General features: G+C 47.7%; 1 protein-coding gene across 2 annotated transcripts in view; it reads left to right on the top strand.

Annotated features, from left to right (window-relative positions):
* The first annotated feature begins 208 nt into the window (after positions 1-208).
* Positions 209-27,496, top strand: part of Myo10A (unconventional myosin 10A) — a 180,265-nt gene continuing 152,977 nt past the window's right edge. Inside the window, exons 1-2 of one of the 2 annotated variants that reach the window (XM_075868746.1) lie at positions 209-625; positions 26,724-27,157. In XM_075868746.1, the coding sequence (XP_075724861.1) occupies positions 26,885-27,157 (273 nt within the window). In that variant the 5' untranslated portion in view covers positions 209-625; positions 26,724-26,884. The remainder of the gene's footprint in view (positions 626-26,723; positions 27,158-27,496) is intronic. The other variant, XM_075868747.1, reaches the window with a different exon arrangement.

The following is a 27,496-nucleotide window of genomic DNA, read 5'->3' on the forward strand; positions in this document are numbered from 1 at the left end:
CCCCACCTCAGAGACATCCCGTGGGACATTAGCAATCTCTGAGGCTACGGCAGCGCGGCGTCCGATTCATGTCACGGCGCCGCCGCAGGTAAAGCGAGAGCAACAAGAAGAGCATCAAAAATGCCGGGCGCTGCTCGCGTAACGGGCCAATGAGCGCGGCGGTGGGACGGGGAAAAAATACACCCGTAGGAACTGGTTTGTCGGCCAATGAGCGGGCCACGTCCCGGCGGCAGCGGAGTCCCCGAGGTTCCGCCCGTGGGGCAGCCGTTCGCATCTCGAGGTGGGCCGACGACTCTTGGACGTCCGAACCGCGGTTCACTCTACCAGGGTTCGTCGTCGCCAGTTGTCCCGGACTCGTGGCACGCCCACCGCTGTGCAGTGCGGAGTTGTGTACGTCTGCAGCGGCGGTTGCGCCGTCTGCTGGAATCCGTGTGCGCGCTCTCCGTCCGACACGGTGTGCTCCGGTTTGCGGCATCGTAGTCGCTCCGAAAAAGAAGTGTTTGCTACGACGGCGCCCGCTCGACATCAGCCAACGAAGCGAGGCAATTGTGCTATTCCTCCCGCCAGCTGGAAAGCAGCGTACACCGCCGCACCTGGTCATCCTGCAAGCCGGCGAGCGATTCAGGTATCGAAGTTTGTGCGTGCGTGTGTGTGTGACTGTGCGGGGATAAAATATACACGAACTCGACATCGAGTCTTCCATTCAGGCATATCTCGGAGGTGCGTTCTGTAGCGTGTGTGAGAAGGACCAGTTTCGTTCGGCCCAGGGTTTCGTAGGCGGTCGCCGCTACGGAATACTACTTATAATGCTTGCGCTTTCGATATCTCCGTTTCCGTCTTACCCTACGACCGTGATCGTACGTGGCCAGAAAAAAAAAAAAATGAATGCCGCGTTCTTCGTCGTTCTCCCTCGCCGAAACGTCAGTCGTAAGAGAGACCTGGCGGCTCGTTTCACCACGCAACGAACGGCTCGCAGGCAGTCCGAGGCCTGGATTTTTTTTTTTTCTTCTCCCCCCCCCCCCTCCTTTTCGCTAAGCCTTGTCTCGAGAACGACGCGGCTTCGCCGCATTCTCTGGCATGCGGAGGAATGTCCGGATATCGTCTGCTACACGCGGCGCAACCTGCCTTGTTCCCCCCACCGTAGTTGTGACGTTTCGGCTTCTTCCGAAACCGCTCTCCGGTCCAGGTTATGGTTTAGTTTCGAGACATCTCTCACTTTAGATTGAAACAGACAGTGCGGTTTGACAATAAGCGAGGCCTTGGGCGTGCGTGCGATCGATTAGATTTTTTTTCTTCGCATCCTGCAACCTGTTGCTCCGGCGGTGGTCGCTTTGGGACGACCTGTTGATATATCTTGAGAAGATGGCGGCTGGCATACGTGTGTGTAGGGGTGGGGGGGGGGGGGGGGGTTGCCTGCTCTCGTGGAGGGGTTGACGTCACCTGCCAATTTTTCTGGGTTTGCGCCGTGGGCGGGGATGCGCGTAGGCGCGGGGAATGACGTAGCGGGCTGGTTTGTTTTGACGGTCCAATTTATGCCAAACGGGAAGTGATTCCTCCCGCTCCTTCCGCTAGCTCGGTCGCCCTCGCTACTTTGTTTGTTTGTTGAGGGCGCGGCGGCGGTGGTTTCGTTCGATTGCCCCGCAATCGGGCGAGGGTTGTCTCTCTTTTCAAGTGGCGCGATCAACCTTTACGAAGGGTTCAGAGGTTGTTGACGCCTTCTCGTCGGCGTGGCGTTGAACGCAGTGCCGTCCGGACGCCCACCTGTTTAAAACGTCGCAGGTGTACTTACAGCACTAAGTGCGTATTGCACGTCGCTCTGTATGTGGAGCGTACAACGTGACCCTCGCTATGAAACGTACGACCTGAATCTGGCTCGCCGCAGTGTTGATTTGCGGTTTAGTTCAGACACTTATTTTTTTGTGTGCGTGTGTTATTGCTGGCGTATTCAAATCGGTTTCTCTGAATGACCTCAACTGACGCAATGAAATATGGTTAGCAAACAAAAATACATAATGTAGTTTCACAGACCGATCACACTCTCGAGCCCCGCCGTGGTGGTCTAGTGGCTAAGGTACTCGGCTGCTGACCCGCAGGTCGCGGGTTCAAATCCCGGCAGCGGCGGCTGCATTTCCGATGGAGGCGGAAATGTTGTAGGCCCGTGTACTCAGATTTGGGTGCACGTTAAAGAACCCCAGGTATTTCCGGAGCCCTCCACTACGGCGCCTCTCATAATCATATGGTGGTTTTGGGACGTTAAACCCCACATATCAATCAATCAATCTGTCACACTCTCGAATTTACATCATGTGTTAGTTCAAACAGGGTCGTCCACTTCTCAGCCAAACGTCTCTTTCCTTAGTGTTCAATAGCGTTCAAGACCTCATAACCGAAACTATGAGTACACGTAGTGTGACAGATTTTTTTTTTTTTTCCCCGTGGAGTGGAATAACCGTTTCAAAGGCTTCAATACAAATCACCTGCTTACTTTAGATATGGCCGACCATGTACACATAGACGGCCACATTTCGTTGCTCCGTCAAAAAATGGTAATAAAATAATAATTGTTGGCGTTTTCACGTCCCGAAACCACGGTACAATTGTGAGAGACGCGGTATGTCAAAGGTTGCGCAAATTTTTGGACCACCTTGTGTGCTTCAAAGTGTACCTAAATCTAAGCACGTGGGCTTCGAGCATTCCGGTCTTTATCGAAGTGTAGGCGCCATGGTTGTGATTTGATCCTGCAACATTCGGGGGAGCATTCGAGCACCATAGCATCATACCAACACGGTGAATATGAAAAGAAGTTTTTGTATATATTACGAAATGAAAATTCTGGATATATTGCCGCCTGCAGCCTGATCGAAGACGGGTTTTCATCGAGTTGTGCTGGTGTTCATACGCCGCGGTACTGCATTCGCAAATGTCTCAACCCTGCGTCAAAAAGGTGACGTATTCAATCGTACGTCGCTATAGACTGTGTGTTAACGTCAACAGAAAGTCAGTAGAAACACCGCCGGACTATCTGTTATGATCCACACGAGGAAATTGTCAGTATCGGTTTCCTTGTTGAAATTGGTTCAGACGCATCTTTGACGGTCGTAAACGGTGGCCTCGGATTGTACTATAGGTCGACGCGTTTTCCTTCTTTGTCATTCTATCTTCGCGCTTTGCAACCCGGTCACGTAAGGCAAAGAAGCAGCCGCTATAGAGTTCAGCTTTCGCTTTTAGGGTAAAGTTTGACGACAACTGTTAGGGTACGTGTCGCGTGTCTCCGTTTTTCGTCCTGGTATTGCTCGTCACGAAAATGACGAAAAGAACAAACTTCTGCAATTGAAGCATTACTTATGCACTAAAGATTTACGTCATGTCTTATCTCTCTTATCAGTCATAATAAGCTTACTTATATGTCCCTCGAAGAGTGAAAGTCTCTCCCAATGATTGCCAAGTTATCCAGTATTGCGCAATCTGCGTGTCTATTCCTTGCTTTGAAACAAGGGGGGGGGGGAATGAAGGTTTTGTTTTGTTACTATTCGATTGATTGATTGATTGATATGTGGGGTTTAATGTCCCAAAACCACTATATGATTATGAGAGACGCCGTAGTGGAGGGCTCCGGAAATTTCGACCACCTGGGGTTCTTTAACGTGCACCCAAATCTGAGCACACGGGCCTACAACATTTCCGCCTCCATCGGAAACGCAGCCGCCGCAGCCGGGATTTGAACCCGCGACCTGCGGGTCAGCAGCCGAGTACCCTAGCCACTAAACCACCACGGCGGGGCCTTTCGTTACTATTCGAGGCAACCTTTTATCTAAAAGCGCAATTTCTTCGGCCTATCGGCACTTCGAATAGTCATCGATGACTTTGCTGAAGGCCTGTCTTGGTAATGTCTACAATAGACTACAGCTAGCATAATTTCTTCTAGGCAACTGGTCCGCTCGGATTGTGCAGTGCTTACGTGCTCGGCCAGTGACATGGAGGTCGCGGGTTCGATTACGGCCCCGCAGTTCCATGGAGGCGGATTGCTAGAGGCTAGCGCACCTATATTTAGATGCACTATAATTGAATGACACCTGATGTTTTGCATTTCGGGAGCCTTCCCCTATGGCGTCTCTCATATCGTGTCGTGATTTTGGGCCGTAGAACACCAACAGTCATTACTTTAGCAAGCTGACTGCACTTCATACATACGTTATATTTATTTTTTATTTCATCACGATCCGATCCTTTCACTGCCCGCTTGCGAAACTCTTCAATATCTTGTCGTTATCTTGGCTTGATTTGCCCGCACAATCCTACAGCTTCGGTCTTAGCTATTTTCTTCTCCAGTGACAGGCTTCTGTTTTACTCGTGTACTGTATAGCGTACCCGCCTTGTAAACAGAATTGCACTAAAGTGAAACAAAAACAAAAACTCTGTTCGAATCGATAAATTACTCCTCGAGAACACTATCAGTGATTATTTTACTAGCCTGTGACACAAGAGACAAGAAAATAGAGGACGAAGTTGCACTTTATTTTTTTTTTAGATTTTTCACTGTAGCTGCCGCGTGTACACGTTAATGTGACGTCACTGACCTTATGCTTGTTCTGAATTTGGCCACCTCATCGGCTTAACAAAGGTGTTTCGAAGTTTACCATGTTTAGTATCGACCACCTTAAAACAAAATTTAAAGGCTGTTTTTGTTGTTGTGCATGGAAGTCGACGTGTACCTTTGAATACGTGAAAATGTAACCTATTTATAGGAAGTCAGAATACTCTATGACACTTTTTTTTCTTGCCGGAAGAAACACGAAATTCGAACAATCACTCAATTTAGATTGATAAATTTTGCACCGAGTGCTGTACTGCTGTTAATTGAGGGAGTGAACATGGAAGTCTTATTTTATCATTCTGCTCCAGAATCTCTAGCAAGGAATGCCAGTGCTGTCAAGGGGTTCCAAAGCAACATTATCTGGACACGTGCACAATACTTCGTTTTACTTTACGGGTTCATTGGTCCTGAAACCACCACAACCGGGGTTTTAGTTGGGTAGCGTACAATGCAAGGAAGATAGGATGTAAGGCAAACACAGTATTTTTATGTGTACGTGTATACCTGTACCAAATAAATCACGCAGAAAGCGCTGATCAAGATGACACACGAACAGAAAGTACCCTAAAAATGTGGCAGACTATGCATCAGGTATTAAAGTGTTCTTAAGCCGTCCATCATAGGTTCAGTTATTAGGCACTCATGATACTCATCTTCGTTCTCCATACATGTTTGCCATCATCAGTTTTCTTCTCCATCATCGGTCGTGGGAACTCGGCTGAACAGTTATTTGGGCTTTGGGTGTGGTCACTTCTTCGTGTCTTTGCTGCCTAACTTAAAGGTCGCGTCAGCTGTCGCTTCACAAACTATTTTAGAAACCATGCAAACAAGTTACAAAATTTCGAATGTAGGTACCAAATAATATATTTAAGCATATCTAAACTGCAGTATACATTATTAATTACGTTAGTGTTTCCGAATGTTGTGCAACGTTTGACTCTCACTTCGATGAAAACGGAAGACTGCAGGATTTAAAATTTCTAAGTTAGAGCTATGAACTTGGTCTATTTTTTTATAATTCGTTAGTCGCACACGATTCTTATGTGACCATTTTTGTCAATAAATCATTTTGTTTCATGATCATTACTATGATCATCATCGCGTGCTTAGACTTACGTTCACGCTGAAGAACACCATGGGGTCGAAATTTCCCTCGAGCACTCCGCTACGTGACTGTTATAATCATACTCTCGTTCGGTACGTAAAATTGTTATTATTATTATTGTAGCGAAGCCTCCGAACTATGAAATGGGTCGAACTCTTGAGTACCTTCTAGTGGGGCTACCCAACAAGGACGCCGCTCGCACTGAGAGCCCGTGCTTGGCCGTTACTGTCGCCATTGTGCTTGCTCGCTGTGGACCGGCTATTAAACGCCTCAACATTTTGGTGGAGAGTGCTGTGCCCTTCAAACATCTTCGGTTCACATTCGATGCCCTTGGAGCTTAGATCCCGTACCGTGCCTTCAACCATGCAACAAGACGCCGCTCAGCAAACGCTTCCTCCTGCGCCGACGCCATGTTCCGGTGTCCCCCGCATCCGCGACCCACCTGTCTTCACCGGCGCGGATGGCACCGACGTCGAGGACTGGCTCGTGATGTACGAACGCGTCAGCGTCCCCAATCATTGGGACGAGGCAGGTAAACTCGGCAACCTGGTTTTCTACCTCGCGGGTGTGGCCGGCATGTGGTATAACAACCACGCGTCTGATTTCGCAACCTGGTCCGATTTTAAGACCGCTATCACCAACGTTTTTGGCCGCCCTGCCGTTCGTAAGCTGCAAGCCGAGCAGCGCTTACGCGAACGCGCTCAGCAGGCCGGTGAATCATTCACCAGCTACATTGAAGACGTCTTGGACCTATGCAAGAAATGCAACGACAGCATGTCCGAATCAGACAAGATCCGGAACGTCATGAAGGGCATTGCCGATGATGCCTTCACGATGCTGCTGGCCAAAAACCCAGGCACAGTAGCTGAGGTCATCACGCTGTGCCAGAGCTACGAGGAGCTCCGCCGGCAGCGTTCGATGACCCGTCGCTCCACACCACGAGATGCAGGGCTTGCAGGCTTGGAGGCGAGCTGTGACCAGGTGGCACTGCTGGCAGACCTCAAGTCCTTCATACGTGAGGAAATCGCACGGCAGTTCTCTCTCCTGCCCTTCGCCCACCCACCGGCTGCTCAACAATCGGCCACTACCATTTTCCCCCCCATCCGCCGAGCGATTGAGCAGGAAATAGCGGAGGTTATGCCTGCGTACCACCCACAACAGCTTCCGGCTCCTGTACCCCCAAGTTACGCCCAAGTGGTCGCCAGGCCGCCTCCAGTCGTTCAAGCGCCCGCCCCACTGACTTACGCCGAAGCTGCCGCACGACCTCCATCCTTTGCAGCGGGTATGCCGGCTACGTATGTTGACGTGACCTCTCAGACTCAGCTCCAGCACCCCCTGCAGCCTTTCCAGCCACCGTTCCGTCCATCGGCTCTTGCGTCATGGACAAGACCTACCCCGGCGAACCGATGGCGCACATCCGACAACCGGCCCATTTGCTTTGCCTGCGGTTACGCCGGCCACGCAGCACGTTATTGCACTCGCGTACAGACGCCCCATATCTCGTCGCCTGTTGCTGGCCAGATTAGGCGTACCTATCACGAGGAAACGCCGTCTATGCCACCGCCAACTCGCCTAGCTTCATCTTCTCGTAGGTCACCGTCTCCACGACGTCGTTCCCCGTCCCCCATGCGGCCAAGTTCAGCTGCTCACGAGCGGGAAAACTAGTCGTCGCAGTCCCCGAGGCAAGGACTGCGATGCTATCGCATTGTGAAAGCCCTCAGAGCCGCCCATCTAATGTCATTGACGTGCTTGTGGACGGTGTTCACGCATCTGCTCTTATTGACACAGGAGCTGCAGTATCCGTTATGGACGAAAAATTTTGCCGCTTGCTTCGTAAAGTGACGACGCCAATTTCTGGATTGTCCCTTCGTACCGCCGGTTTGCATCGTATCCATCCTACAGCAGGGTGCACAGCTCGCGTTGTCGTTCAGGACGTTCTGTATGTCGCCCAATTCATCATCATTCCCGCATGCTCTCATGACGTCATCCTGGGGTGGGATTTTCTCTCCCGCAACGACGCCGTCATCCATTGTGCCGCCGCCGAAATTGAACTCTCCCCCTTCTCGCATTTGACGCCGGAAGACAGTTCTTCGAAAGTGAGCAAGATTCTCGTGAAAGACGATACCATAGTGCCTCCAAGCTCCACGATGGGTGTATCTGTCTACTGCGCTGGACTCTCCGACACAATTGCACTCGTTTCGCCATCCGACCGTGCTTGCCGAAGGAAAGGGTTGCTAGTACCTTTCGCGACCGTGCAAATCACCCAGGGCAACGCCTCTATTTTCGTGACCAACCCATCCCCGTACACTGTTACCTTGGTTCGAGGGGAATGTCTCGGCAGAGTGGAACCAGTGGATAACGCACAAGTCCTGGACGTACCTGATGACTCGCGTTGTCCCAATTTGCGTACCATCAGTGCTGTTTCCACTTCTGATTCGTCATCTCCTGATGTATTTGGCCCTTGCATTGATGACAACCTCACGTCGGTACAGCGTTCCCAGCTTCTGAACCTGTTGCGAGAATATCGTTCTTCTTTCGATGTCGGGCGAAGTTCTCTCGGTCGTGCGTCCGCTGTTACGCATCGTATCGACACTGGTGCCCATCCACCATTACGGCAACGTCCCTACCGCGTGTCGCCTGCTGAACGTCGGGAAATTAACGAGCAGGTTGATGATATGCTCAGACGCGACGTTATTCGGCCCTCGGACAGTCCATGGGCGTCTCCTGTTGTTCTTGTTGCGAAGAAAGATGGTTCTGCGCGGTTCTGTGTAGACTACAGACGGCTCAATAAGATCACTCGCAAGGATGTTTACCCACTGCCGCGCATCGATGACGCAATTGACAGCCTTCACGGAGCCGAATTTTTTTCTTCTCTCGATCTGCGCTCGGAGTACTGGCAAGTACCCATGGCTGATGACGCTCGACCGAAGACTGCGTTCATCACACCCGACGGCTTGTACGAATTCAACGTCATGCCGTTTGGTCTATGTAATGCACCTGCGACCTTTGAGCGCATGATGGACACCGTTCTGCGCAACTTGAAATGGCACACGTGCTTGTGTTACCTCGATGACGTTGTTGTGTTCGCTCCAGATTTCTCTACGCACCTCCAACGCCTGAAAGAAGTTTTTGCACGTGTCAGCAATGCCGGCTTGCAACTAAATCTGAAGAAGTGCCGCTTTGCAGCACGGCAACTCACCATCCTTGGGTACGTCGTGTCCAAGGATGGCATTCTTCCTGACCCAGCCAAGCTTCGGGCCGTGGCCGAATTCCCCAAACCTGCGTCCGTCAAAGAACTGCGTAGTTTCGTGGGCCTGTGCTCGTACTTCCGACGCTTCATACGAAACTTTGCCACGATCATATCACCGCTGACGAAGCTCCTTGGAAGTAACGGGTCCCTCAATTCGTGGTCGTCTGAGTGCGACGACGCGTTCGCGAAGCTCCGCCATGTGTTGACATCTCCTCCCATTCTACGCCACTACGACCCTACGGCCCCGACGGAGGTGCACACAGACGCCAGCGGTGTAGGCCTCGGCGCTGTCCTGGCGCAGCGCAAACCCGGATTCCCTGAATATGTCGTAGCATATGCAAGCCGTACGCTCACGAGAGCTGAGACAAACTACACCGTCACGGAGAAAGAGTGCCTGGCGATCGTCTGGGCTCTTACAAAGTTTCGACCGTATTTGTATGGTCGCCCATTCGATGTCGTCACCGACCATCATGCACTATGCTGGCTTTCATCATTGAAGGATCCCTCAGGCCGTCTCGCCCGTTGGGCTCTTCGTTTACAAGACTACGACATCCGCGTGCTGTACCGCAATGGACGCCAGCATGCTGATGCCGACGCCCTCTCGCGCTCCCCTCTGCCTGAAGGTGATGTGCTCTGCTCAGTATCCTCGGCTGCTGTTTCTGCCATTGACGTTGACATAATCGCTACCGAACAGCGAAAGGATAATTGGATCGGCCCGCTGATCGACTTGCTCTCTGATCCATCCGCAACGCCATCCACGCGTGCATTGCGTCGTCAAGCTCGCCATTTCGCCATTCGTGACGGCCTTCTACACCGACGCAATTACGACGCCGACGGCCGGCAGTGGTTACTCGTGATACCCCGCAGTCTGCGGTCAGAGATATGTGAATCCTTCCATTCTGATCCGCAATGCGCGCACTCTGGGGTATTCAAAACCTACCATCGCATTCGACAACGCTACTTCTGGCGCGGGATGTACCGCTATGTGCAGCAGTTCGTTCGCTCTTGCCTCACTTGCCAACGCCGTAAACCGTCAGCTCACATGTCGCACGCCAGTCTACAACCGTTACCTTGCCCTGAACGTCCCTTTGGGCGCGTAGGTATCGATTTGTATGGACCACTTCCTCTGACGTCGGCTGGTAACCGCTGGGCCATCGTTGCCGTTGACCATTTAACGCGATACGCCGAAACCGCCGCTCTCCCTGCGGCTGCTGCGCGCGATGTTGCGTCCTTCCTGCTGCATCGATTTATACTGCGCCACGGACCACCCCAAGAGCTTCTCAGCGATCGAGGCCGTGTCTTCTTGTCGGAAGTCGTCGAAGCCATTCTGACGGAGTGCCATTCTGTCCACCGCAAAACTACTGCTTACCACCCACAGACGAATGGCCTCACCGAACGCTTTAACCGCACTCTCGGCGACATGCTTTCTATGTACGTCGCTGCCAACCACACTAATTGGGATAATATACTGCCCTTCGTCACCTACGCCTACAACACCGCCCCTCAGAGCACGACTGGTTTTTCACCTTTCTACTTGCTGTACGGAAGGCACCCGTCGCACACCATGGACACGATACTCCCGTACACGCCGGATCCATCTGAGTGTACACCTATTTCCGAGACAGCCAGGCTTGCTGAAGAGTGTCGCGAGCTTGCCAAGACTTTTACGACGCAAGAGCAAGAGCGGCAGAAGAGTATCCGTGATGCCAGCACCACTTCTGAGCCCACGTTCCTTCCTGGTGCGCTTGTATGGCTCTCGATCCCGACCTCTGCCGCTGGCCTCTCTTCCAAACTACGTCCCAAATACGAAGGCCCCTACCGTGTCATCGAGTGCACCTCACCCGTCAACTATCTGATCGAACCCGTTGAACAATCTTCGGACATGCGCCGCCGTGGGCGAGACATCGTCAACGTGGAGCGCCTGAAGGCTTATTATGACCCGCTCATAATAACAAGCTGTTAGGTCGCCAGGCGGCTCCCTCTTCGACCCCGGGGTAATTGTAGCGAAGCCTCCGAACTATGAAATGGGTCGAACTCTTGAGTACCTTCTAGTGGGGCTACCCAACAAGGACGCCGCTCGCACTGAGAGCCCGTGCTTGGCCGTTACTGTCGCCATTGTGCTTGCTCGCTGTGGACCGGCTATTAAACGCCTCAACATTATTATTATTATTATTATTATTATTATTATTATTATTATTATTATTATTATTATTATTATTATTATATAGGAACTCTACAGCAGTACTGATGTGGTCGAGGTTTGCCCACAGGCTTATAGAGAGGAGATAGAAAGACACGAACTAAAAAAAAATGCAAGGTCATATGTAGCAGTGCATATATAGTATAGTATGGTATAGTATAATATACTATAGCAAGTGATGGAACTGAGACAGCTTAGAGAGTAAATCCTGGTCACTTGAGTCAGGACGATATATCGGCGCCTATACAAGTTCAGATATATATACGAGCCAGCCTGGTGGGACTTAGTGAGAGCTTAACACTTTTTTCACCCTTGAAAAAAAAATATATATCAGAAAGTTGAAAGAGAGAAAGGGGAAAGCTATGGAGGGGGAAGTGGAAGGAAGAGTGGAAGGGGGCGCCCGGGGGGAGTCCACGTTATCTTCTTTTTTCTTTCTTTCTTTTCTTTTTCCTTTTTTGTTTCTTTTTTCTCTTTTTTCAGTCTTTTTTCCTCTTTCCTTCTGATTTGAGATTGTATAAAACCAGAGCACCAACAAACTGTACCTTCAATCCTGATGGAGGCCAGACTCTAGGCCGAAACGGCGAAATAAACCACGTTGTGACCGCTCGCGGAGGATCTACATGACTGTATATATATATATATATATATATATATATATATATATATATATATATATATATATATATATATATATATATATATATATATATATATATATATATATATATATATATATATATATATACTCGCCACTGACAAGTTGCATAAAAAGAAGCGTCAAAAAAAATTCATACAACAGAGTTACCCGAACGAGCTGTGCAATAGCCGCCGCGTGAGAATCTTGCCAACAGGCACAAGGGCGATAAGAAAAGAAAACAAAAACGACAACTACAGCTATATTGAAACACAGGGATGACGCGGCTCGCGAATTTAATCAAGCACTTTACATTAAGAATGCTGAGAACGGTCGCGTCAGCTATCTTGGCGTTGTCTTCAACCAAAATCAGTTTTTTGGAGGCTGGGTAGATATAGATGCTCTTGAGTTTTTTTGTGTTTGGTTTTTGCGTTCATATTCTTTATTGCTGCACATCTGATGTCAAAACTGTTTATCGACCGTCGTTTTATTTTTGTTTGTTTGTTTGTTTGTTCGCTTCTTCTTTGCTTTTGTGCATGTTGGCGAGATTCTCGCGTGGCGCGGCATTTGCACAGTTCGTTTTGGTCACATTTCGTGTTTTTTTAATTTTTATGCTTCTTCTAATTAAACTTGTCGGTTGCGAGTAAGTGTTGCAAGTGTCTATACTTCTTGTCCTGTAGATTGCGCTGCTTTAAATAACACGATAGGATATATATATATATTCATCAAAATAAAACGAGCTTGCAGGAGAACTTTATGCAGAGTTGCGCCATCACTGTTGCTTGGCAATGCTTTCGCAACACAGAATCTAATTCCGTCGCGTTTTTTTTTCTTTTGGGGGGGGGGGGGGGTCCATAATCAGAGTGTGGTGCGTTAAGAAACCGTCAATATATATATATATATATATATATATATATATATATATATATATGACATTGCTTTAAACGTCATGAAGACGTCATCTAAAATTGCTACTACTAACCGTACTGGTTGTAGCCGCTGCAACAAACCCCGTTGTAAAGTTTGTCCTCATATAGAACCGTCATTAACAGCCACCAGCACATCTAACCAATTCATTTTCACAATTAGGGGAAGCTTTAATTGTGATTCATCCAATGTACTGTATTTACTTGAGTGTGGCACCTGCCATATGCAATACATAGGCCACACTGAAACCCCATTCAGAATACGTTTCAACAATCACAGATCGCATGCTAAAACCGAACCAAACCTTCCATTATCAAAGCATGTGAACATGCCCGGCCACTCATTCAGTAACCTCAAAGTCACGATACTAGAATCGGGATTCCGCAACAGCCATGATCGTGAACTGCGCGAATCATATCTCATTCATACATTTAACACTGTTTCAGCTGGAATAAACGAAAACAAAGGAAAACTGACCTGTCTTTCACTAGATTAAGAGCGATGATGCACTGGTTTCAAATTGTACCACCTAAATCACGCCTTTTATGTCTGCACTTTTTATTTTTATTTTTTATTTATCTTCAATCATTTCACAGTGGCTTCTATTATACGTTCACATATCACTAAGATTGTTCTTATGCTGCCAAGCAATGTCATTACACATCTACATCTCTTAACTACGTATAAGCATGGTATCATGTCACAGTAAATGTAAGGGAATCTTTAACTATGTCTTTAGTATGTATGTACCCTTCTGGTTTTCGTATTTTTTGCCTCTTTATTTTTCTTTCTTTCTTTTTTTCTGAAGCACTTGACATTTTATGATGCGCATTGTAATGCTAACCAGAGCAGATGGCGCTGACCTGTTATTGAAAGGAGCTTTTAAAGCCATGTATGAACTGTTGTCACATTACTCTGACGAAGGCTGGTCCACCAGCTGAAAACGTTTAGTAAAGACGCTTCCACGAAAGTTTCGTCGTCTCTTTCTTGCCTATATATATATATATATATATATATATATATATATATATATATATATATATATATATATATATATATATATATATATATATATATATATATATATATATATATATATATATATATATATATATATATATATATAGGCACAATAAGTAAGTGTCCGCCTCTAAAAAAACTGTTCATTGGTTAATAATAATTGCTTAAATATCCAATAAACAGTTTTTAGAGGCGTACACTCATCACTTATTTTTCCCTAATTCTACGGCAACCGAAGCCGGACTCTTTATATATATATATATATATATATATATATATATATATATATATATATATATATATATATATATATATATATATATATATTGTACAGAAGCCGCCGAACACTGAAGTGGGTCGAACTCTTATGTGCTTTCTAGTGGGTCTGCCCAAAGAGAACGCCGCTCGCGCGGAGACCCCGTGTTTTGGCCGTTACTGTCGCCATTGTGTAGACTCGCTGTGTGCCGGCTAATAAACGCCATAACAATATATATATATATATATATATATATATATATATATACCACCCGTCGCTTTACGTAATGCGTAGCTAGTTTGTGTATACGTAATGGGTTATTACAGACGGCTTAGTCCGTGCCCAACATAGCCTGCGCACTTGTCCGTTAATGTTCCTCGCGGAAGAGAAAAAAACAATAAGCATTCAAGAATTAAGGCTCATTCGTTCAGAACATTGCAGTTTCAGGAAATCAGTCGGAGTTTATTGCACAGAAAAAAAGAAAGGTGGGCAGTGTCAGTAAAGTATATAATAAAAACAAAAAAGTGGGACGTCTGGAGAAATGAAAAGCTTGAATGGCCTCGCGCAGTGGTCAAGGCGAGCGCAAAAAAAAAAAAAAGAGGAATTGACAGATAGGCCTTGCCGGGCAAGCGAAATCTCTTGATTGACTGATATGTGTGGTTTAACGTCCCAAAACCACCATATGATTACGAGAGAGGCCGTAGAGGAGGGCTCTGGAAATATCGACCACCCGGGGTTCTTTAACGTGCACCCAAATCCGAGCACACGGGCCTAAGACATTTCCGCTTCCATCGGAAATAATCTGTTGAGCTCAATAGGGCTTGGTTGAACTCAATAGAGCGAGGCAGTGTAAAGGGACAAGACGGGACCGTGTTTACGTGTCGGGGCAGAGAACGCAAAACGAGATAAATAAAAGCGTGATCGAAGCGTATACCCAGTGCAGGTGCGTGAGCGATCAATTCGAGATATATCTATTGTTCATTTAAAAAAATAAACGAAGACAGAAGAAGGCAACTCTAGGATTGTATAGGATATTGTTGGATAGGGCTTTTTTTTCTTAGTAAGAAAAAAATTGTAGCGAGGTGTTTGGCGTCACGGTACACCGTGAAAACATATCATCTCATTTCCTGCGCCTTTCTTACTAAATGTTCTATATACTGTAGGTGCTGCGATGCCTTGGAAAGGCATAAGAATTTCTGGGGTTTTACATCCCAATGCCGCGATGTGATTATGAGAGAGGCCGTATATAGTGGAGGACTCGGTGATTTTCGACCACGTGGTGTTTTTTAACGTGCATTTACATCTTACAGTACACGGTCCTCTGTCATTTCGCCTTCATCGAAATGTGACCGCCGTTGGCCGGTATACCGAACCCGCGACCTAACGTGCGACCTTCAGGTCAGCAGCTGAGCGCCGAAACCATTACTTCACCGCAGTCGAAATGGCCGGGCAATAATCAATTATTCAACCAATCAATCAATCATATATTGGAATAACGAGCCAATTGATATGCTTGCACACTATTCGGAGTAACTTTATTGAAACCGAACCTGTGCCCGAGAGAGTGATCATTTTAGAAACTCATACATAACATTGTGTCGTCTTTCTCTTGAGGCTTCGCAACGTTCGAGGTTTTATTGATGGATCATTCGAGTAATTGGTTCAGCAGTGAACTAGTCGAATCACTTGGTAGCTTTCGCAACAAAGTTAAATATAATAATAAAATAGGGGCCTCAGAGCTGTTGTATTAATGTGAAGGAAAGTCAAGAAAGCGTCGACTATGTAGTGGGCTTGATGTATTGAATATAGGGCTGTTGTGAACTTCATGTTACCACTGTAAACGGGAACTCGCTCGCTGGATTTCGTGCCGACCGGTTGAGCCCCCGCGATCTCCGACGACAGCGCAGCTCTGGCAGACTGGGCTCGCGCCACGCCATCTCCTGACGCCGACAAGAGCTCTCGCCGAGTGGTGCCCCGTCCTAGGACTCCTGTGACCGCGTCCATCTTTCCTATCTTGTCCTTACTTCCGTCGTTCGCTGTCCCTGCGCCTCGCTCTCTGCTTACTCTCTCTCTATCTTCTTACCTTTTAATCCTATCATTTTAATCCTTTCTCTATCCCCATCCCTCGTGAGCTACTGTAGTGGTGTCCTCCCCCATGAGAGACAGTTACGGGGCTCACTATTCCCTTCTTTTCATTTAAAAATCACGCCCCATCTCCCCTGTTTACTAAACCAAGCAGTACTACATATACTATACTATACTATACTATACTATACTATACTATACTATATTTGCGTCCGATAAATATTACAAAAACAGAGTCAAGGGATTGTTACTTTTTTACAGTGCGCAGTAGTCTAATTCAGTCTAGTCGGAATTGTCACATGGCGGAAAGCGAATAGGAAAAGTCCAGGAAGCTGACGTTGCCGTGTAACGAAAACAACAACAAAAAAAGTGATCGTAAATGAGGCGAATCGCTTAGCGCTTGGGGCGATCGAGGCGTTCTGGCGTGTTAATATTTTCCACATATACGCAGTCGTAATTATACACCGCGTCCCGTTATGACCGGCGATCGTGAATGTATATCGCCTTCGCGGCTGGCACCGTGCCAACTCGATCGAGCGTCCGCGAAAAAAAAAAATAAAATATATAAAAAAGCCGTCTTGCATGCCTCGTGCGCAGTGGCTGCGTGTAACCGCATCCCCCTAGCGGCGAGAATGAGAAAGACCTCCGTGCGTGGTGACGGCAGCAACTGAGCAGCATAGGAATCCGAGCAGACGATGCCGCACATGCTTTTCGATATCGCCACATAGGATGTGTATTCGATTAGTTGGACGAGTGCCCGCGTCGCGGCGTTTTCTTCCTCGCCTCCGGGGAGGTGGTAGTGGTAGCCACATACTTGAAGCCGCATCAGCGCATTCCTGGGCGATTGCGCTTTGCACTCGAGCGCTCATAGAACGTGCCTGGCGTTACTATCGATGTCCGCGCTCGTCCCTGCCAGAGTGGAATTAGCGGTGATGCTTCGTCGTGCGAGGTCGCCGGCGTTTGCGTGACTCATCGCACAAGCGGCTGTATACAGCAATGTCACACACGGCGAAAGACAAGACTGGACTATGACTGAGTGTGCGCGCGTGTTTTGTCGAATGTGCTGTGTTTATCTCTTCCTTCTCTGCTGTCCATCTTTCATCTCCCCCATCCCCCTCCCATGCGCAGGGTAGCAAACCGGCTGTCTATAGGCTAGTAAGCCTCCCTGCCGTCCTTTTTCTCCTCTTTTCCTTCCTTCCTTCCTTCCTTCCTTCCTTCCTTCCTTCCTTCCTTCCTTCCTTCCTTCCTTCCTTCCTTCCTTCCTTCCTTCCTTCCTTCCTTCCTTCCTTCCTTCCTTCCTTGAGTACTTACGATACCGCTTAGTTAGTGCGTATAATGCTCTAATGCCGCTTTGTTGGATCGGTGAAGAAGCAGAACGTCGAACCGTGTAAGTGGAGATTTTTTTTTTTTTTTTTGGATGGCACCAGTATGCGCTAGTTATCAAACACTTTCTATGACAGATGCCAAACACAGTGAATATCGCAATGAAAACGCACACACGCTCATAGCTAAGTTAGCGGGCCTCCGTCATAAAATCGAATCAGAAGGGGATTTGGCGTCAGAGGATTCAAGTAACTCTCAATGCCGATCTGCAGAATTAGTAAAATCTTGATGCCGATTCTGTTTTTCGTGCGCTTTAAATGATAGTTATACCATTTTAGAGTACTTGCTCAGTGGGAGAGCTGAAGGTCGTCCCTTTGGCCTCAAAATTGATGAGGCCGCACGACAAATATTACGCTCTGGCCCGGCCAGGGCTGGTGCCCGTTCAGTGAAAGAAAGATGGTACGTGTGTTAAGATAGAGTGTTTAATGATTCAGAGTACTTGGAACTCTACGATAAGAGAGCAAAAAGCCGTGTGTTTGGACACAGCGGTTAACCAGTGAGAGTACGATGTACAACTCTACTAGGGGAGAGCCATCCTGCGGGCCTCGCAATTGTGTGATTAGAGAAAGTGGTGAACGACTTAGAGTACTCGGTACTCTACTATGGGAGAGCTGAAAGCCATACCGTGGGCCTGCTTCCAAACAGACAGGATCTAACAGGCGATGACTAGTGTGTTTAGAAAAAAAAAATTATTGCCACAAACGTCAATAACACTGAACAGAACATTTCCTTCTTAGACATACTCTAACGATGATAACAAAACAGACGTCATTTACATGAACATGGATATGAGATGACGTTAAAGAAACATGTGCATTCGATGGTTCACACAAACACAACCACAAAAAATACTTCAAGGTAAACAAGAGACACGAATAAAACATGAATATGTACATTTTGCATATTTACATGTTGGCATGCCATTTATGCCGGCGCATCGACACATCAGCCTACCAATACCAGGCCAGCCAAAAGACAAGTTTCATGTTTAGTAAAAGTGGTTAACGATTTAGAGTACTCGGTACTCTACTATGGGAGAGCTTAAAGCCGTCCCCAAGTGTTCAGGGGACACTGTAATCGTGTGTTTAGAAAAAATGGGTAACGATTTAGAGTACTAGGTACTCTGCTATGGGAGAGCTTAAAGCCGTCCCTGGGTGTTTAGATTAAGTGGTTAACTATTTAGAGTACTCGGTACTCTACTATGAGAGAGCTTACAGCCGTGTCCCTCCTGAATCGTGTGTTTAAAATGAAGTGGTTAACGATTTAGAGCACTTCATACTCAACTATGGGAAAGCACCGAGCCGTTCCTCTAAAAGAAATTCATTACGGGCGTTTAAAGAAATTTATTCTCACAGACAGCGAACATCAATAACAATCCAACAGAACACAACATTTCACCCAATTGGTCTTAACATGCTCACGAAGCGCGCATTACACAGCTAGAGCTTTTGTACGCAGAACCACACTCGCGCCGCTGGCTTTTGGTAGAAAACGTGAACGTCCTCGCAAATTTCATCTGGTATTCTGACATGACTGCTCGGTCAAACTTGATTTGTTTGGCAGTTACAGCGAACTTTTAGCTTTTAATCTTTGTACTTATGTACGAGCCTGCAAAAAGTACTTCCGGTTTGAGCGGCAACCAGTTAGCACGACTGTCTTTCACAGTTCCGTTAGCGGAGCTTACTTTGGGCCGAAACTTTGGTCTATCTATCTATCTATCTATCTATCTATCTATCTATCTATCTATCTATCTATCTATCTATCTATCTATCTATCTATCTATCTATCTATCTATCTATCTGTCGGTCTGTCTGTCCATCCGCTCATCTGTCTGTCCGTCCGTCCGACCGTCCGTCCGTCTGTCCGTCTGTCTGTCTGTCTGTCTGTCTGTCCATCCACTCATCTGTCTGTCTGTCCGTCCGGCCGGCCGTCTGTCTGTCTGTCTGTCTGTCTGTCGGTCCGTCTGTCCGTCCGTCCGTCCGTCCGTCCGTCCGTCCGTCCGTCTGTCTGTCTGTCTGTCTGTCTGTCTGTCTGTCTGTCACACGATTCAGCCTCACGGCCTAGGGGGGGGGTGATTCTTAAACGAGAGAAAAGATAAAAGTGTGGCCCGTAACAACAGCACATCAGAGTGCAGACACGGAATCCAGCGCACGGAATCCAGTGCACGGAATCCAGCAGACATGGAATCGAGCGAGTGCAGCTGCCTTGAACTGCTGTGTTCATATATACTTGTGAACATTGTCGGCCAAAAAGTAAATATTACGCATATCTGAGGCGCAACATCAATACGTATAGGGTGCGTCCATTTACTAAAAATAAATGGATAAGTAATTCTAAAGACCCCAAGGTTTCTCAGGCTGCGCTGAAAATGTGACGCTATGGATGAAAGTGCCCTCTACAGGCCATATAGTGCTGCCACCTGGCAGTGTCCCCGGGTTCTGCACAAGCTCATGTTTCCCGACAGAAGTGCCAAATGGCCTCCATATCACGCGCAGTGCGTCTTCTATTTTATCAATGCCAGCCAGATGCGGCCAATTCAACGTAGAAGAGGCGCTGTCTGAGGCAAGGCAAAACATAAATATGGCCGCTTGATAAAATACAACCCACTCTACAAGACATGTCCCATTCAGGACTCATGCAGTACGGCCGGCGAGTCTATCGTCTTTTGACGACGTTTGCAGTGAAGCACGCAGATACGAGGCCAATGTTTAGGGGCGAAGCTTCTTATGCCGTGGGTCGTTCCCTCCTCGCTAGTAGTAGTAGTAGTAGTAGTAGTAGTAGTAGTAGTAGTAGTAGTAGCAGTAGTAGCAGCAGTAGTAGTAGTAGTAGTATGTAGCCACCTCTAGTTTGTGAGTTGCTCAATAGATGGCGTTGTGTGTATATGGTCTTGGCAGTACTATAACTAGATGGCGTTAGTGGTTTTCGCAGCATATCCATGCAGTGAACGATGAGAAGTGGGGCGAAGCGTCCATCCGTCCATCCGTGTGACCATCCTTCCGTGCGTCCGTTCGTTCGCCTGTCCATCCGTCCGTCCGTGCTTCTGTCCGTCCGTCCGTTCTTGAGTCTGTCCATACGTCCGTGCTTTCGTCCGTGCGACAGTCCGTCCGTGCGTCCGTGCCTCTGTCCGTCCCTGCGTCCGCTTTGTCCTTTTAACCATCATTCACTCCGTGTATAGGCTGTGATTTTTTTTGCCCAGTTTGTGACCGGCCGTGCACGCCTTGCGAGACGCAAAAAGTAACCTTCGGCGTCAACGCTACCGATTCTAAATGTGTCAGGTGATCACAGGTGAAGTCCTCTGTTATCGGTGACGCCGTCATGGCATCGCAGTAGGCCACATTTTGTGACGTTATTACGACGTCATATAACACGACCTTACGTGATGACGTCACCACAAAACATCGTCTCTTAGTCAAACATAGGCTGATTCCGGAGGTAGTAGTGTAGCACACCGTGTCCGTGAAGGACAGAAATCGTAGTTGTGTGTGTGGGGGGGGGGGGGGGTGGAAGTTGCAGGAAGTTGCTTGAGAACTGAGAATGACGATGTATTTGAATGCGTGATTCCCGCGTACTGCGGCTGATTACGTCTTACACAGAATCTGAACCGTGGGTTGATCCCACGACCTGCGGGTCAGCAGCCTTTGCCACTAGCCCATCACGGTGGGGCAAACATTTTTGTTGAACTAATATTGCCAAAATGCGAAAAAATAACCGTTAAAACCCGCGACGTTACGGGTGGAAATATCGGTGTCATATCTGCCCACGATGTACTTATTCTTACATCGTGCTCTGACGTTCATTTTCTCCTCTATAACTAAACATGTTTATTTATTTATACAATACTGCAGGCCACAAATGGGCCCAAGCAGGAATGGGGGTGTTACAGAGCCGTTAGAACAATTATACAATCTTTAGCGAGGTAAAAACAATGAACAGGACAATACAAAATATTTTGAAAACACTGTAAAATATTAATACAAAATTTTACAAGTCACACATTTGATCAATAGATTTCAGCACATTGTCAGATGAAAGAATTTCATGCGGGAGGTTATTCCAGTCGGTTATAGTGCGGGGAAAAAAAGAATACTTAAAATTGTTAGTGCGCGCTGTGATAGGCGAGAACTTTGCAAAATGGTAATTCCTGGTGGGACGCGATGATAACGGAGTCAGGAAAGCCGATGTTTCGAGTCTGATATTCCCGTGTGATAATTGAAAAAGAAATTTTAGCCTATTTATTTTGCGTCGAGATTCCAAAGTAGGGATTTTATTCATCTGCATTATAGTTCTGTCGGGGAGTCATAACGGCGGTATCGGTTGTAAATGATGCGGACGGCTAATCTTTGGATTTTTTCGAAATTGTCAATGTCTTTTGTAGTATGTGGATTCCAGACTATGCATGCGTATTCAAGGCATGGTCGTACTATTTTGTTATACGCAAGAAGCTTTATGTTCGCAGGCGAATTTTTCAGTTTATGTCTTAGTAAGCCTAGTTTTCGTCGTGCTGAGGCGCATACTTTAAGAATGTGGGAGGACCATGTTAGATTACTAGTAATTTTAACGTAATTGTGATGGTGTAATTAACGACATCATGGTTCTAGAACCACTCTCTATCAGTCTAAACCCATTCATTGTTTCACTTTAGTGTGCCTTTACACTACCCCGTAGTTAAAAAAAGAAACACGGCATATATCCACGAAGTGAATGATGATTAAGGGTGAAGCAGTGGGGTCTTTTGGCACGTGTTACCAAAATCACCGTGACATTGACCACTTACGCACTTAAATGAGTGACAAAGCGGTGTACTTGTATATACAATGTCCATTCGCCACCTCAACTGGTATAGCATGACTGGTATGTTGTGGGGAGTTGTGAATTTCGTTTTCCTTTCAATTTTTTTTGCTGCTTTGTGGTATCAGATCTAGCCTCTAGTTGGCAAAGACGAAGTCTGCACACGTTACCCCGGTGGTAGTTTGTTGTTTCCAATCATTTACGAGATGCATCGTATAGAGCTTCTCGAGGCGTCACATAAAGGGCACAATTAAGTCAGTCGGGTTCCGTGATCGTCATCGTCATCCGCGTGTAATCGTTATCACGTCCATACGGCGCACAGCGCCAACGGACAAGACTTGTCCTTAAGGAGCTTTGGCCCTAAAAAGTAAACGAAGACGTCGCTGATGCAATGTCTCGACTCAGTGTTAGGTATACCGTGGGCATACTGAAGCGTTCCGTATGCGAGTCCAATAATTCCATATGTTTCCATACAGTATGTATATGTTTCCCATATATTTCCCATACATTTCCGCAAGATTAATACGGAAACATACGGAAACATACGGAACTATTGGACATCGCATACGGAACGTTTCAGTAGGGATACCTCTCACGCTCTCAAGTGCTCGGTCTCGAATTTCCCGCGTGCGCACGGAGAAGCACTTTATTCCGGGAAGCGGCCAGCGCGTCAACCGGCGGAAGGAAATCTCTCTGGCGCCGCCGTCGCAAACTTCCTTCCTTCCAGCGGACACGAAGAGGAAGTTACTTCCGTCGTCCCATTAGACACTCTACGTGGTGCGTCCAGGCGATTCGGACGATTCGTCTTGGTCCTTAATTTGGAAGCATCGCTTTGGGCGAAATTATACACTTTTTTTCTTTCGTTCCATTTTTTTGTAATTTCTTTTTTCTCTCCTCTGCAACTCTGCGCGAATTCCTCGTGAGACACGTGCTGGTTTTTAATTACGAGATTACGTCTTCCGCGGATTTTTTTTCCCCTTTTTACCCTGACTGCCTTTCTGCTCTGTCTTCACCTTCCACGTCTCTTTCTGTCCTGCGCGTTTTTCATTCGAGCAATTTGTCGCAAAGCATGAGCGTTAAACGTTTCAAGCGCACCAAGTGAAGGCACGTGGGGGCTTGTTGGGGCAGTCACCGCGAAAGCGAATCGCCGATCCGTCATGGAGCGGGCAAAATTTTCTCAAACGTTTTTTTTTGTTGTTGTTGTTGTTGACTACCTTGAAGCTTCAAGTACCCGAATCCCACGGCACACAATCTAGGACATGTAGCGAGTGCGCTTCATGGTCGTTAAGTGCCTCACCTTTTGTGCCGCACCAAATGAATAACGCCGCCACAAAGCAATCGCGGTTATTGTGTGGTTTGCGGGTGGTATCCTATATCGCACGCGCAATGCATAGAGCAGTGTATTCAACTTTGATTGGTTGAGCATATGCGATACATAGCCTATCCTAGTGAAAATTAGAAAAGATGACGTTGAAAAGGAGGAAGATAATTGCGATGAAGGATTCCACCTTGAAACTTTTGATTTATACAGACCTAGCTTATAAATCCCCAAACCTCGGCACGATTATAAGAGACGCCGTAGTGGAGGGCCCCGGAAATTACGACCATCTGGTGTTGCTTAAGACAGTACACGGGCTTATGCCTTTTCGCCTCCACCAGAATGTAGAAACGGGGATCGAACTTGTGACCTTGGGGTGAGCAGCGGAGCACCATAGCCACCGTACCCCACCAAGGCACATTCTATGCAGCAGCCTTGCGCATTGCGCAGGAGACCAGCAAAAATGCAATATATGTGCAGAGATAAGACAAGAAGTCACCAGGTCATCATGCTTCGGCGAAAACAGGCTGTCACGCTTTCAACAAGCAACTGATTCCACAGCTGCGTCACGGTTGTGCGTTGAAACTGATGGCACACTAACGCAAGCCTGCATTTGTATGAATATTTTCACGGGGTTGTGACGCTCATGATGGCAGAGACGGCTTGTTCAAAATGGAACTGTTTATATGGCCGAATTTGTGTCTGGTAAACGAAATAAGTCAGACTATGGTGATACACACTGACATCGATAGTGCCGGGAACAGAGCGTCGGCCGTCAGTCAACTGAGAACCGGTGATGATTGATTTATTTTTGGGGTTTAATGTCCCCGAACCACCGTATGATTACGAGAGACGCCGTAGTGGAGGGCTCCGGCAATTTCGACCCCCCTGGGGTTCTTTAACGTGCACCCAAATCTGAGCACACGTGCCTACAACGTTTCCGCCTCCATCGGAAACGCATCCACCGCAGTCGGGATTCGATCCCGTGACCTGCGGTTCAGCAGCCGAGTATAGCCACTAGACCACCGTGGCGACAACCGGTGATGCATGTTGGCATTTATGCATGTGCCGTCGAATATTCCAGCGTCAATCTCTAGTAAGTTCTAGAAGAATCTGTAATGTTCGCGTAGTGCCCGTAAAGCATCGGAAGGTTCTAAAATGATCTGGATGGTTCTTAGTGAATAGGCGTGGTCACTCAAGGCAGCACTTACACGCATAACGGGGCGATAACAAAACTTGCGTGTTTAGAAAAAGTGTTTCACGATTGAGAGAGAGATGAAAAAAAGGAAGGTCGGGAGATTAACCAGATATTGACATCCGGTTTGCTACCCAGCACTGGGTGGCGGGGTGAATAGGGGCAAGAAAGAAGGTGTAGAGAGAGAGAAAAAAAAAAGCCAAACCTGTGCGGTAGGCGCAGTACAGTCGCAGCGAACGCTAGGAGAGCGGCCTTTCAGAGCCTTTTCAGAACACTCATTGGGTAAATACTGCAAGCACACTTGCTTTGTACCCGCTTGGGCATTAATAATAAGCTTCTGGGTAGTAGGCCGACATGCGCTGTGCTATTTTTCGCCATTCTTCTGAGAAGCGTGGTATCCATGCAATGGCTGACAATGATGAGGAATTAAGTCTGAAGTGGGTATGTGCCACAGTTAATAGGGTAACGAGAACAAGATCTTGTTCTTGGATGGAGCATTGGACGGCCAACTCGTTAAGCTATTCGCATTGTGCGACGACTGGTCGTTTATTCGATGTTGCAAAACGCTTTATAAGTCGCATTAACGCGATTGCTTTCCCGACATCAAGCCTGCCTAAGGCAAGTTTGACAACGACTCACAAGCACCAATTGTAGACTCTGTAACCAACCTGAGACTATAGAGCATTGTTTTATTCATTGTCGTGATGCATTTTACTTTTGGGACATTCTAAAAAGAACGTTAAGAAAAGAACTTCCAATCACAGCCCATGGTATTAGGTTCCTTCCGTTCAAAAAGAGTCTGACTGATAGTACTCCTTACGACCTGTTTATGTTGTTAGGACTTTATTCATTATGGAAAAGTCGCATGATCGATAGACCCGCCGAGCCACCACGGTCGACGAGATCTGTCTTCCGAGAAGCAGCTGCTCAAGTGCGCAGTGTTGTCGAGACTTTTGACCCCGTTCCGGAGTGGCTTCCCGTTCTTGACGCTTGTGTGTGTTTGCCTGACTTCTGATGAAGTATGTTCTGTGTACTTTACTGGTGAAAATGTCATTCATTAAAGAAAAAAAAAGCACCGGTGTAGCTCAGTGGTAGAATACTGGGCTGGCACCCAGTGGACCCGGGTTCAAGCCCCACTGTGACCATTGGTGCTAAGGTCATGCCTGCCTAAGAAGTTTAACAAGTTACAAGCATTGGCGTAACTAAGTGGTAGAATATTGTGCTGGTACCCAGCGGACCCGGGTTCAAGCCCCATTGCGTCATTGGTGCCAGGTGCAATGTGGTTACAGACACCGGCGGCGACGGTGGCGGTCAACATGCAACTGCGCGTGACCCGAAAGGTGATCTCATAGCAGCTTTCGCTGTAAAAAAAAACGCACGTGTACTCGAAGAAAAAGAAAAATGCATACAGGAAGCCGGGTGTTGCTGGCTACAATCGTTCCGAAAGGCCGATCGATCACAAAAAGCGCAGCAGCGCTTTCAGGAACTTCTTCTTTGAAGATGCATTCTGTCGATATTGTAAAATTCTTTCCTCCGGCAAACATTGATCATCTAATTTGCTGAGTTTCTTGCAAAGGCACAGTCGCTGTATACTGTACTCTAAGCAGTCACAAATGATATGTCGGATGGTTTCTTCGTTGCCACGGTGGGAGAGCAGAAAGCTGTTACTCAACCAGCGCAGGGAGTGAAAGGAATGGGCAATATGGTACGCTTAGCTGAACTCCGCGCACTCGGCCATGGGGCCCTCAGTCAAGAGCACCACAGCTATAGGCTAGTGGGGCCTTCGACTGACTTCGCCCATAAGTAGGCTATAGGCTACAGGGAAGCCCTCGACTGACTTCGCCCTGGACAGACTTCGCCCATAAGATTGACTTATATTTCATCCATTTTTTTTCTGTTCTATTCCGTTTGACCCCGCAACGCAGGCAGGTGGCCTAAAACTCACCATTTATTGCTTTTTTTTTCCAGATAGGCCGCCCTCTTTGACCCTACGGCACGGCGTCGCCGAGTGATGGGCACAGGTCGCGCGACCGCTAGCCCACCACAGCTACCACCGCCGCTGCCGTGGTGACCGCCTCTCGCGCCTCCGAGGTCCACTACTCCCCGTCTGCCGTCTCCCAGGGGACAGCATGAGGCGAACCCAAGGTCCGGCCGTTGCCAATGACCGGGGCGGAGGTGGCGCGTCGCCCAGACCTCCGTCGTCGTCGTCCTCGCAGCAGCAGCAGCCGACGACGTCGTCCTCGCCTTCGTCCTCGACGCTGGTCACGTCCGCCATGGAAGACTTCGAGCCGGGACAGCTGGTCTGGTTCGACCCCGGACTGGGTTACAGCCTGCCCGGGGAGGTGATCGAGTTCTCCAAGCCCGCCCAGGTCGTCACCGTACAGGCCGTCGTCTCAGGGAAGGTAAGTATGGATGCACATGATACTCGGGAACTTGAAGTAAAATGATTCTTCTAGTACAGCTGTCGGCAACTTTTGAGGCGCATGGCTAATTTAAATGAAGCCGCAAGGGCGAGGGGCCACACGAAGTTGGCGTAAAAGGAGAGGCATTACAGGCAAAATGTAAAATTTTGGTGGACAGAACCTCCCCGGGTGTACAGATCGTGTACAACGCTGCTAGAAAGCTCTCCAATTTAAAAGGTCAAACCTCAGCTATCCAGCAGGCCAGGGAGGCTACTGGGAAACAAAGTCTTTCATACTCCATCTGAGTGGTCTGGCCGGACAAGCGGCCATCTGGATCTC

This window comes from Rhipicephalus microplus, chromosome 7, assembly GCF_043290135.1.
Source record: "Rhipicephalus microplus isolate Deutch F79 chromosome 7, USDA_Rmic, whole genome shotgun sequence".
NCBI classification, from domain to species: Eukaryota; Metazoa; Arthropoda; class Arachnida; order Ixodida; family Ixodidae; genus Rhipicephalus; species Rhipicephalus microplus.